At 41.3% G+C, this 13,993-nt stretch overlaps 1 protein-coding gene across 3 annotated transcripts in view; it reads right to left on the bottom strand.

The window, feature by feature from the left end:
• Positions 1-9,682, bottom strand: part of adcy2b (adenylate cyclase 2b (brain)) — a 47,853-nt gene extending 38,171 nt beyond the window's left edge. For all 3 annotated transcript variants that reach the window (XM_040122416.1, XM_040122417.1, XM_040122418.1), the window contains exons 1-2: positions 8,927-9,682; positions 1,594-1,791 (exon numbers count right to left, since the gene is read on the bottom strand). In XM_040122416.1, the coding sequence (XP_039978350.1) occupies positions 1,594-1,791; positions 8,927-9,190 (462 nt within the window). In that variant the 5' untranslated portion in view covers positions 9,191-9,682. The remainder of the gene's footprint in view (positions 1-1,593; positions 1,792-8,926) is intronic.
• Positions 9,683-13,993: the final 4,311 nt, after the last annotated feature.

Raw genomic sequence — 13,993 nt, 5'->3', positions numbered from 1 at the left:
TTTTCGGTGGGTTATAATCATTTGCGTTCCTGCTTGCTCAGACAACTCACTGACAGGACCACACATTTAAACCTCTCCTAAATCATTACACATAAATGGTACAGTGTGTGGGTAGTACCTTCATTAATGATTTCAGAACTTCTGACACGTCACCAGGATTTAACTGTAAATGACCTTGCTGCTTTTGGTTGAAGCGTTCCAAAAGATTCCAAATTCATATAAGGAGTTCATTTGGATTAGACTTCCAGCAGACCTTTTCATTCAGAGTAAGCAAGTCTTCAAACTCTGCTTGGAGGGGTTTGCTTTTCTCACTGACCTTGCCTGGACCAAATTAAGCGGCTAAAGATCAACTTACAAAAAGATGGCACCACCAGATAGTATTTTTTGCACTAGGTAACCGAGTGCAGGTCCTTCACTGTACACTCTGATACTGTTTGGAGAGGCACTGAGGAAATTAACGGGATACTATCTGCAGCATTGTCGTCCAGCAAGTTTCTGCCAGCAATTATGAGAGAGCATGAGGAGAGAAAAAAAAATAGCTGTTCATATCTGTTAGAGCACATTATCTGTTCATATCTGAATAATGTATTTGTATTCGGTTACACGCCTAGTCTCTGTCCAGTGCTTTCGGATATGAGGAAGTTTACGCTCCAGCAACCCATGCCAAACTTGTCATCCCTTCACCAAACACAATGTATAGACCTCATCCAAAGCCTTTTCTCTTGTACCATTAAAAGTGAAACATACTATTTGAAAATCCAAACAATAAAGCATGAATCTAACCTTTGTCTTGCTTGTCCAAGTATTGAAGCTAAGCAGCATAACAGGGTTATGATATAACGAAATAACAGCGTGCTTCCTTATCTTGCGCATAATACTGGGGGTAACAAGATCTACATTGCAATACAAGTGCAATGCTGTTTCTTTATTTCATGTCTTCTATGTGAATCATCAACTTATGTGGATGCTGACTTTTCACCTGGGACATGTAGCTTTAGCCTCAATCTTTTATAAGATCGTTTCATGATACCATGGTATTGTGTATATAGGCATCAGGTGAACATTTAAGACACCTTTACAGGATTCTCCTTTCAAAACCCGTCGACTGGAAACATTTAAAGGTCAACCGGCGACTGGCCGGAGTGTTTTTCACCAACTACTGAGCTAAAATTAGCTGAATTAGCTAGGTAGCTACAGCTGATGACATCAGCTAGCAACAGTTGTCACTTAAGTCGACAAAACAGACGGCTGTCAACTAATAAGAAACTTGCTGTTATCTACCGCTGTCATAAATCGGGAACCCACTGTTTCAAAAATTACAAAAACTTTCAAGTATTAAATATGCCACTGTTATCATTGTAAACTAAATGCCCTGTCTAAGAATAGACAGCTTGACAGGCATAGCAACAGTAAGGAAGGGGGGTGGAGCTTAGTAAATACTCAACTGAACTGATTGCACACCCTCACATGTACTACAACTGCAGTTGTACTGTATATACAGGTATAACTATGCCCACAGATGCAACCGCATGTTCTTTGCAGACACACGCATCCCGATACACACACATAAAACAAACGCCCACATTTGTCTACCTGGTCCCACGGACTGAGTATCCCTCCTGAGAACATGAACAGGTAACCCATGGTGACCAGACAGGCCCATATAAGGAGAGAGAAGAGGCGGAGCATCCGCTTGAAGACCGACTCAATGCAGACGAGGATGAAGATGGACAGGAAGAGGAAGAGAGCAGCTGGCACCGTGATCAGGAACGTCAAATGGTCCTCTGTTTTCTGGACAGAGAGAGAGAGAGAGAGAGTATTATTGGTTTATACAGTTGCACTCTGGAAAGTGACTTGTACAAGTCTGTATGCATATTCAGCAGTCCACGCACATAAAACATTTGTATTAATATACTAGCAAGGACCCTCCACTGAGCACATTTGTAACCATTACTGTGGGAAACGACTAGCAACTCTACACAGTCATGTACTCTGAATAATGCTAGCACCAAGTTTGCTAAAATGTTAGTATTGAGGACCAGAGAAAGACCTACCAGAGACGCATTAATGAGTCCTGAATATGCTTTAAATATTTAGTACATATCAGTTAACCCAAAACTTTAACTTCAAAACTACAAATAACAAAAACGTGTGCACACTTTAAGAGAACTCTCCTTACCTTTGTATTCTAATGAGGGTACTATGTCCTCAGAAGGATAGAGGTACGACACAACTCACATGAATAAACAGATGAACAGACGGCACACAGATCAGCAGACAGACAGTCTGAGCCCAGAGAATGTGCTACAGCATCACTTCTGCACTCACACTGTCAAAGTCAGCATTTAGAAGCTGTCAACACACACACACACACACACACACACACACACACACACACACACACACACTCACAATCCATTTACACACTCTCCGTCTCTTTGAATTCGACCAGACCTCCCTCGCCCACCCTCTCATCCTCTACAGCAGAAAGCCTCTTCTTCACGTTATGTCATGTTTACACTCGAGGAAGATGTACACTGCACAAAACCGTCCTGACAGGTCAGCTGGCTTAAAAAAGAGACAAATCGTGCTGTAGTTTTTCTTACAAGGCAGTTCAGGTAGTTTTCAAGGATATACTCATATCTTGGTGCCAATACTTACCTTTCTGTGCCTCCTGAAGATATTGATTCTTGTTCCTCGAAACTTTCAGAATAAAGTGCAATGATTCCATATAGCTATCAGAATATTTCATCTGTCCCAGGGAAATTACCTCACATACGAAAAAAATCACTTCTTAAAACTTCCTTTTTACAGCTGAAACTGTATTTCCATCATTCTCACTATCACTACACTATTATTCTGGTTCTTGGGTCAATTAAACGCTCTCAACATAGAGACACTGCAATAATATGAACCAAAGTTTGTTTAGTTATCTGGTAAGAGTATTAAAACTTATATTCATCTGTATCTTTTTGATAAATTATTAGTGCTAACCACAGAAGACTGCAACACCTTTCAGTTCCCCTTAATGTCTTCATCCCGAGCACTTTCATCTTTTTGACCTGCCCATTTACTCTGTATGTGAATGTGTCCCAAAGTATTCCTAAGTATACATTCCAATGGCAGAAGTCCCTCCTCTGATTTTGACTGGCAGGTACTTTACTGTGCATAAATCCCATCACACACAAAACACATCTCACAAACATGCACACACAAATGCGGTCGCGGTACGAGTAAAGTACTCTCTTAAATTATGGAACAGCAGCAAAATCACCATCATTTGCTCAAAGAGGGGACAGTGAACACACAGCTTCCACAAACACAGCACACTTTCACAGACTTGATCCTATCCGACATCCACGTAAACCATTTTAAATTATACCAAAGTCATGATTGCACTGAGGTCCAGCAGCTGTGAATGTTAAATTAGCAAGCGGCTGTATGATTAGAGGTCAGTGGTTTTAGAGTAAAGTGAACATCAGTGTGGGCATAGAAATGTGTTTGATTCTCTTAACATGCATTTCACTGGAGCAGCTTTTGGAACAGAATGGAACAGAATGAAAAGGTGCCACAGGCTCAACCTTGAATTTGTGGATGATTAGACAGTTTATTGACTGGAGCTGCTTGTTGAGAATAGCAGAAGCTATTTGGCCAGAGCAAATGCAGGGAGAGCATTTTGCTGTGTATTAATGTAGCAGCATGATGTAGCAGAGTAGTATGAGTCAGGGTCTGGCGAAGTCGATCCCATGGGATCTGGGTGCTGACGCCACGCCAGCTATACAGTCAGCCTGAGGCACAGATTGAATCCCAATGAGGATGTAAGCAAGACTGCAAACTCACACAAATACCGGAGGGGTACCTTGGGGACAGAGACCCGTCCTTTGGCGTCAAAACGCATTTTGTACAAACTGTATGGATCACAAATACATGCACACACAGGTTAGGGAGGGAGGGAGCTGCTCTCTGTCGCTAACTTTCTGGTAAGAAAAAAAAGAAGCTGCCACACTTTGCACATTTCTAATTGTAGGCCATCTAATGCCATTAAAACCCTTTTAAAACCATTTAAAGCCATTTCCCTCGACATGGAATAGAGGGAGGGACTTGCCTGCCTGCCATAATGTACTGCATTGTCACCCGGAACAATTATTTCCTTTTTTAACCCAGTCTGGCTTATACAGCTATTATATTGGGAAGAAAAGGGTGGGGGGGTGGGCACATAGCAGCATCAGCAGCAGCCAGAAAGAGACAGAGAGAAATGCAGTAATTTAATTATTCAGCAGCAAAATCACACAAACACACCAAATACATTATGTCAGACAGTGAGGAGAAGGGGAGAGGTGGCACACGAGCTTGGGTTGAAATCATGACAGTATATGCAGTTTCCATGTTTTGGTGCCTGTTGAATATTTATCCTTCCTGATGAAGCAGCACTGGTGGCAGATTCCCTCATTCTGCCTGGTTATGAAAATCATCAATAATCAAGACACCTTTCCACGAGTGCTCCATTTGCAGAGTAGAGAAACATTAACAGACTTTGCTAAAACAAGTCAAGGGTTGCAGAGCATCCGTATATGTAAACCAAAAGATTATGATATGAATTATTAAAACTAGTAAGAAGCATAGCAGGTAGCTTATCTGAGGTCCTAATCATTTTTATAGAGTACCTATTTTCATGAAAGGAAAAAATTGATAAAGACAGTGTTATATCAGACATAAAAAGGTGACTAAAAATTGTGTACGTACATACATAACATTTTGGAATACAAAACTTGCTTTATCATGTAACGTGATTATTTTTATTCAGCAGCCCTTGAGCAATTTCGTTACTTCAACTGTCTGATCATACATCCCTTCATCACAGCATCCCAGGGGAGTAATTCATCAGTACAGGGGGAAGAAATGGTCATTTCACAATCCCACAAAAAGATGCCAGAGGGCACAGCAATGGGACAGCACTGCTGAGAGCATTGAATCAGATCCAAATGCATTCATACAGGCAGAGATTCCCATAAACCGAATAATAAATGATATACTGTAAATCTGAAAGATACACCATGGGAAAATAGTAATATTGGCTCTCTCTCTCTTATGAAGCTGTAACAGAGGAAGTGGGTAAACTATGAATAGTAAGATATGCAACGAAATCTTCCCCATCATTCTCTAACTTCGTTGTTTATTACTCTAATTCTAATTCTAATTTTACCCATGATGATGAAGGTCCCCTTACCCTAACATAATAGTCATTTTAACCCAAACAACGTTTCCCTGTGCCTAAAACTAACCAAACCTTAACCACAGCATTGTCACATTATAACCCAGATTTATTTTTCAACAGAGATTTGTAACATTTTTGGAAAGCACAAACATATTATGTCGTCCTGCTGATAGTCACGTCAGATCAGAAAAAACTCCAATGTGTCGTTCTAGAGGGCATGGACAAACAACGTATTTTGTCGTTTAATTTGGAAGATTTTGTTCGGTTGTCATATTAGTACTACTCACCCTGTAAAAACAGTTGTATAATGTCTCCTGTTGCTCTGAGCTAACTTTCTACAATCAAAGAAAATAACTCCTAATGATGTCATCAGGATTATGTGGTCTTGGGCCTCGGAGACTACACATTTTTAATAAACCGGGTGCGACAACTTGGAAGTTGTAGGCATTTACACATTGATGGATTACTGAACAGGCCTACTGGCCACAGGGGCCCCCTGACCCCCTTAGGGTCCGTGGGCTTCAACTAAATGTCTCTGATAGAAACCTCAAAACGACCACAAAAAAAGGCACAAAATAACAACAAGAAGACACAAATCGACCGCAAAGTAATGCAAAGCGACCACAAACAGACACAGTAAAGCTACAAAGAAACACAACACCAGCCTGATGGGGTTAAACAAAAAAATGCAACTGGGCTGCATCGTGTAATGCAGTGTGGGAGGTGTAGTATCCTGCCTTTTTGGAGTTTGAACATTATTATGGAGTAAAAGTCAGAAAATCTTGGCCTCTGCTGCTTTGATTTTGACCGTTGTTTAATGTATCTCTTCTGAGTTCCTCGACCTTGTGGAAGTACAATACTAAAACAAAGGAGCAGCCCTTTACTGTGATATTGTCCTGTTAAAACAGCACACTGGCATGAGATGTAACTAAGGGAGGAATCATTCAAAAGTGTAAACTAATGGAGAAGACTAGTGTGTTGTGGTATTGCAGCTCTGACCACACCTCAGTCATTGATGTCACAGTATCTATTTCACCTCATTCATTTGCCTTCCTGCCCCCAAGTAACAGATTTTTTGATCCATCGTTGTAAATATACCCTGCTCTCACAGCCTATCTACCAAACTCTCAGTGAGATAGATATAAATCAATGTCTGTAGATTCTTTTAATATAATATCAACAAATTCTGGAAATGCAAAGTCTAAAAATATGTTGCAAATGATCATAAACTACGAGAAACATGAACTGAAATAAACACTGTGGTCTATAAAAAACAAAACTTAAGTAAACAATAATGTAAATCATGAAAAAAACGGGAGATGTTTTGTCCAATTTATAGATTTCCAATGTTCCATTACCAGATGTCATATTGATCTATATTAAACTGTCAAATGGTGTTTTAAGTGTCGTTTGGTTGACATACTGCCATGTAATTGCTGGGTCTGTATAGACTCACACACGTTTGGGCATTAAACACACACACACACACACACACACACAAACGCGCGAGCATACCTACACACATTCCAATCAATACAACTTCAGGGCAACAAGAAAGACCAAGAAGAATTATCTTCACTAATACTTGCAGATAAGCCTACAAAGGAAATGAGAAACTTCCTCTGATAAACACACCCAAACAACACAAACACAATCACAAACATGTACATGCGTGCAAGCATACACATGTGCATATCAACCCATCTAAGCACGAAGCTACACACACATTTGGTACAGTATGGGTGGTGGAGTCTTCGTCTTAGAAACACCACATTCACCCACTCCAGCCCTGATCTGTGGGGAAAGATAAAAGTGTGCAGTAATTTTAGGAGCATTAGTGCTGCTTTGGTTGGGTTTCTGTCAGCTCCCTGATAAAGCCAGAACACTTACAACAACATCCTCCCCTCCCTCTGCCGCCCAGCCCCCAGCTCCAAACCCACCCTCTATTTATTCCTGCCATTCTTCTACGTCCAGCAGTAATAAATACACCCGCCTCACTGAACAACCACTCCATAGCTATACACAAGTCTGTCTGCTATTCAATAGAAGCAAATTAGAAAAAATTCGACTAATATTGTGAATAATGGGAAATTATTAGGGGAGATTGTAATTTAACCTGTGAACACACAAGTGTACAGCCCAAGAAGAAGAGTAGAACCAGGAGAACTACATTGACCGGCCAGGGCAATGAGATCTATTGATTTGGGAATGACCCTGCTATGGAGTTCAGTTGAATTTAACGGGACTTCAGTGACAGCCTCCAGGTGCTACTTTGAGAGCGCACGACGCACACACAGAGAGAAGCATAAGTCTACATTGTCTTGAAAATATAGCAGCAAAACTTTCATTTTGAAACAACAATCTCAGCAGTGAGTGGGCTTCCTTTTGTACAGCCATTTCATAGAAACAGAAAAGCAACATTTGAGAAACAATAGCTTGTGTTTGTGGTTGAGTGTTTGTGGCCAAAACAACACTTTTCGCTTGACAAAAGCACCAACACCCACACAGCTGCGAACTTAACTCTCATCCCGCTCTTGATCCACTCTGCAACCCGGACGTAGCAATTTAAAGTGCCGCTTCACGGCCTCTTATGTTGTCACATATAATCATACACATGCACATTGGCCCCGCTGTTTCATTCAGCCTTGTGCTAAAACCAAAACTTTTATTCTGACACAAGAAGGCTTCTATCTGATGTTCGATAATGGTATATATATATAGCTTGTAGCAAAACAGGACTTTTTATGGCACTGTAATAAAATGTGCAGCATTCCACAGCATTAAAAACACACTGTGGCCTTTATTCTGACAAATTCTTAACTTTTTAAAAATGCCTTCTAGTTTTTTGATCAGTATGGTTCATTATATAAAGAAAAAAAATAACTCTGGTCTTGCTCCTTGACTGCCCTTCTGGTTATCACTTGTACCAGAGAGAGCACCAGTGGACTGAGGCAAAGTCTGAATATGTAGCTGGAGCCAATAGCTGGGTTTCTTAGCTTCGCACAAAGACTGGAAACACCTAGCGGGAAAAAAAAATCCGCCTCCCAGCACCTCTAAAGTTGACTAATTAACACATTATATCTTGTTGTTTAAGTACAAAAACGTCAATTCATTTGCTCCTGACAAAGGCACAGTCCAGTACATAATGCCCTTGGTAAAACAGCGATGTGTCATTTTTACACGCTGTTTTTTTGTACAGATTAAACAAACATACATATACCATATGGATCAGTGAGCTCTAGAGGTGCTAGTTAGCTGATTTTGTTATCCTGAAACAGAGCCAGGCTAGCTCATTCCCAGGTTCCAGTATTAATGCTAAGCTAAGCTAACTGGCTGCGAGTGAGTGGTATCAGTCTTCTCATCTAACTCTCCCACTTCCCAACATGTCTAACAGTTCCTTTAACTACCAGGTTCTTCTGTTTATTCCAAAAAGTCAGAAGAAGTGTTTTCTGATGACACGAGAGCAAAACTTGTAAAATGTGAAAAAATGTGAATAAGTCACAGATTAAGCTGTTTGTTACTACTGTAAAAATTCAAAACAATGACACAATTTACTGTTTATTGGCACAGGTGTGCAGCATTTATATTTAATATCCAACTACTCTAACGTCCTCTTGCTGAATGGTTTAACTTACCTACACCTTTAAGAATTTGTCTAAACACTTTACCTCTGCACACATACACAGTGTTAACACACACACTCTCACTCACCAGTCCCGAAGCAAAGAACACCGCCAGCAGTGCGAGGCAGGTTCCCATGACAATCAGTAGCAGGAACACGATCAGCGGATGCTGCTGGCTCATTCTGTAGTAGGACTCATAGAGCCAGTCCTGGGGCTTCTCGCCCTCCACACACACCTCACCCTGGAACCCCGGGCACCCGTCCCCGAGGCTCTCGGGCCCCTCGGCACCCTCGCCTCCCTCATTCTTCTCCAGCAGGTAGCGTCCACGTGTCCACAGAGCCTCCTGCCACATGGGTAGCTGCCTCTGGAAGGATGGTGCTGCTTTCTTAATGACCAAAACACGTGCACACGTGGAAGTGATCGGGTTGAGGTATCCTTTGCTCCCCTTCCTCCTCACCCTCGAAAGTCCACCTCCTCCTCTTCTTCTTTTAAAAAAGTTTGGTCAGCTGCGAGGGATGGGTGGACAGCTGAGTGAGAGAGAGCCAACTTTTCAGCTCCTCCAGTATCCCATGCATCCTCTGCTGCTCCTCCTGCTTGAGGTGACAAACTGAGTCAGGGCAGTGTGAAAACCAATCTTCTTCCTTCTCCTCCACCTCCACCTCCACCTCCTGCTCCTCCTCCTCCTCCTCCCAGAGAGGTGACACAGAAGACGTGGAAGAGGAGAGATGAGACTTCAGTTCCCTTCCTCTCGCTTCTCCTTCTTGTTTGCTCTTGATGTTTGGTCAGTCAGACAGAGAGCAGGCAGCCTCTGCCTACTGCTCAGCACTGTAGCTGCGACAAGGCAACATGTTATTGTGCTGAGGTGCAGATGAGGACTGAGAGAGAGAGAGAGAGAGAGAGAGAGAGACACAGAAAGAGAGCTGAGGGAGAGAGAGAATGTGTATAACTGGGAGGGAGGGAATGAGAGCAAGAGGAGGGCGGGTGTGTACCAATGAGTGTGCTGGGGAGAGCTAGTGGGTAAAAGTCTGTGTGTGTGTGTGTGTGTGTGTGTGTGTGTGTGTGTGTGTGTGTGTGTGTGTGTGTGTGTGTGTGTGCTGTACCTATTATAGAAAGTGAAATGAATGGTAATGTATGAGATTAGTCAACGTGGAAGAACTGGTATATGACTCAATACCGTGTGTGTGTGTGTGTGTGTGTGTGTGTGTGTGTGTGTGTGTGTGTGTGTGTGTGTGTGTGTGTGTGTGTGTGTGTTTGCAAAGTAAAGAAAAAGAAAGAGACTTAGAAAATTTACACAAGAGAGAAACCAAAGACAGTTGAAGTTGGCAGAAGAGGAGAGAGGAAGAAGAAGAACTGTGTATGTTCGTCAGTATGTGTGTGTTTGTTTGTCAGCATCTGTGTGTGAAAAGCAGAGCAAAGGTGAGTGAGTGAAAGAAGAGTTGTAACAGCTGTGCTAAACGAACAGGAGCAGCAGAGCATGGAGGGAAAGAGAATAAAATGGCATCCAGCAACCAGCAACGAGATAAAAAGATGGGTAAGAAAAACACACAGAAGGCGGAAGGACGGGAAGGAAGGGGAAGAAGAAACAAAGTCAGGAAGGAAAAACCTCAGGAGATAGAAAGAGTGTGGGAGGAAGAGAGGTTCTTCAAACAGGGGGGAAGAAGAGGGAACAGAGAGATGGTAATGACTGAAAGTTTGAGAGTGTCAGGGTCTCTCTCTGTATGTGTGTGTGTGTGTGTGTGTGTGTGTGTGTGTGTGTGTGCGCGTATGTGTCTGGGGTGGGAATACAAGAAGATCTGATGAGCCAAAATCCCAGTATTCCTCTCCTCCTCCCAGCTTTCATTTCCCTCTCTTTCATTTCGACTCCTGTTCTGCCAAGATGGGCTCCCTCTCTTCCCATGCTACATGTGATGCTCTGTGAAGTGTGAAAATGGCTGTGCCACTTCAATGTGTCACATCCACATAGTTTCCTTTTAGCACGCTAACCAATCATAGACAGAAAGAGTATCTGTAAGCAAAGGCTGATAATGATAACTACAGTACATAAAACTGAAAGTCATTTTTAGAAATGATAGGCTTTAAATTTTCAGATAAGGGCTGAGTCTTGATTGTATCCAGAGAGAAAAGGAAGGCAATGAAATGACCTTCTGTCCGAGAGCATCACAAATTATAAGCAGCCATAAGCAAAGAAACAAACACGCCATCGCCAGTAAATTATTCACCCAACCTGTGGGTGAACTGGTAACAATTTATACAAATTGTACAGGCTGTGCAGCCATGTAAGCAGCTCTGTGAAGCTGTGCTTGGGCAGAGTGGTGCTTCGCGCTAAGTGCTAACATCGCCATGCTGTAATGCTCACAATAACAGTGTTAAAGTGTTTATAAACAGCCTGCAACTTCTGTTGTTACAAACCAAAATATATCAAATCCCTATCGCTAATCTAGAGGTCATGCCAAGGCTTCACTTTAGCGCTAGAACCCCCGGCCTCATATGCTTAAGTCCTGAGATACATCCGATAACACATCGGGTTATTCTCAGAGGTTCTCAGCATAAGCTAATGGCGTTATTTTATTCATTTCAGATGCTAAAGCTTCTATTGCCTCCCTGTTAGATAAACAAATGTTGCTCATTCTCATTTTATATAATAAATTGGATGAAGAGTAAACTAATGCCTTTATCACAACTGGCAGACGAGGCATGCCTGCAGACCACCCTATTTAAGATTGTCCTAGATAAATTCACAAGCTTGGGTATTATAGTTACAAGTAAACTGCGCCGGTTATCATTGGGACAAGAAAATGAAACAACTGGAGAAAAACATTGGTTTTTTCAACACCTTGCCTATCTCAATGGTGAGACATAGCAATGCCATTAAAATGGTAGCAATGCCTTGGTTTTGAACAAGTCTCAGTCTATTCCAGTGAGCATTCATCAGTCTTACTTCAGGAAGTTAGACTCTGTTTTTTTATCTTTCATATGGTCGAGTAAAGTACCAAGAATTTCTAGGAAGCATTTAAGGAAAGGTAGAGTGAAGGCTAAAAAGACACATTGTATATGGAAGTAACACCAAAGTCCAAAACTTCTTAAAATCTTGGTCTCAGGTGTTGTCTATATTGAAAACCCTTAAAATATACCTGGACACCCCTATATGCTCCAAGCATGCATCAGGACCAGGACTGGAGGACCCAGTCCTCACAATTTGGAGGGAGAAAGGTATCATCTCTCGGAGAGATTTCTATTTTAATGATCACTTCAAAAAATATTCACAGTTGTTCTGTAAAGTCTGGACATACTTTGATGAAATCTTTACACAGGCTCCGCTTTTCTCCCACTAGATTACAAAAAATATTCAAAGACACTTCACTCCTCAATGTGAAATGTTCAAATGATCAAGGAACTCTGTCTCAACAATACTAACAATGTCGTAGGTTACAAACCATCCTGGTAAACACTGAGATTTTTAATGGATAAAAACTTTCACCTGCTGCAGGCACTAGATGAAAAGTGGGGAATTTACCAAAGTCATTGGGATTCTTTCTCTGGGGACCTTGAATGCCTGTACAAAATTTCATGACAATCCATCTAATTGTTTTGACACTTCAGACAAAACCAAAAATGTCAACCTCAAGGCGGCACTAAAAGAAGTCAGGGGGATCACCAAAGTAATTAGGATTCATCCTCTGGGGAGCTTAATGGTCTGCACAAAATTTCATGGCAATCCACCATTTGGGACAATCAGCCGTACTTTCAATAGTATGGCCTTCATTGTCATTCCTAGAGCCCCGCTGCTAGCATGGCAACACAAATGCATTTAGGCAGCCAATTTACAGTGTTTCTGTTGCCTTGTTTCGATTGATTGTACACATGATTTAGTCAGTACATAAATAAATTGCCACAGTTATGGTCCAGAGGGCAGATTATTACAACAAAAAACCATATTTAATCTTCTTCCAACTGTCATTTCCACCCCCTTCCAGTGTAATTTTGAAAATCCTGGAATGCAACAGTTAGACAAATTGTAAAAATCAGATTAGGAATATTTATGAAGTCACATGTGTGATATGGACGAACACATGAATGGACTTACTCAGGATTCATAGCTTCTTATTCCCAGAAGAATCTTGTGGAGGATATTGAGCTTTGGTTCTTGGATCAACATCAGTAAAGGAAAACAAGGACAAAGCAGTTGTGGCCGTTCAATGTCCGTGTGACTGCAGAAACGAACAGAAAATGAAGTTTAAAAAAAAGAAACATTTTATAGCAATTTTCAGAGTAGAAATTTTTATGTTTAAGTCAAATTTATAAATACAAAGAAATCTCCATGCAGCTCAGTAAAAAATGTTCAATTCTCTTGATTTAAAATGGTTCAATTAATAAAATACTGTACAACTGTGATGTCATTTAGATTTAAATCTGGCTAGTTTTTAACAAGACTAGGTCAAAACCTAGTATTTGCCTGGATCGGCCTTTTTCAGTTTGATTCTCTCCTACTCTCTGTGTTCACATATACAGTATTTTAATACAGCGCAATTCCCAATAAAGCTGTTCTCATTTACATATTTTTGTGTTACTGTTTTCAGACAACGAACAAGTTTGAAATAGTGACTGAAACACGGCCCATTAAGACAACATTTTATACAACAATCACTTCCAAGCCGTTTCCAAGCTGCTGCTCTGCACTGCTCAAATCCTGATTTTATAACCGGAACATCGTCTGACAAAATCACCAAACACATAAGTTAAAGACAACAACTGTGCTGTAATTTCGGCTAAATTTACTTTTAAAATGATCACTCAGGGAGAAAGTTAGAAGCTGATTCATGTCTATGACAGCAGCCGTGCAGTCAGTTGAATGAGACACATAGAGAGGTCTGCCTGGGGTGGGAAAGCCCTACCACGCGCTTGCGGGGCAATATAGGCGACTCTCTTCTACGGAAAGTAGTTAAGGTTTGTTCAAAAAGTCGACAGGTTCTCGTTAGGTGCTTTTGTGAAGAAAAGCAGCTAAAGGGATATGAAAAGTTGGTAAATATAGGGATAAAGGTGCTAAATTAGCAACACTGCCTGTAAATGGCCCCGTGATGTTGCAATAGAAACTGTGCCAATTCATTTTGAAAGAGTAACAACCAATGGGGAAAATCCAACACTTGGCCGGCCAACC

This window comes from Xiphias gladius, chromosome 24 (genome assembly GCF_016859285.1).
Source record: "Xiphias gladius isolate SHS-SW01 ecotype Sanya breed wild chromosome 24, ASM1685928v1, whole genome shotgun sequence".
Classification (NCBI taxonomy): Eukaryota; Metazoa; Chordata; class Actinopteri; order Istiophoriformes; family Xiphiidae; genus Xiphias; species Xiphias gladius.
The sequence above is the reverse complement of the archived record's forward strand: the minus strand, read 5'-3'. Positions and strand labels throughout refer to the sequence as shown.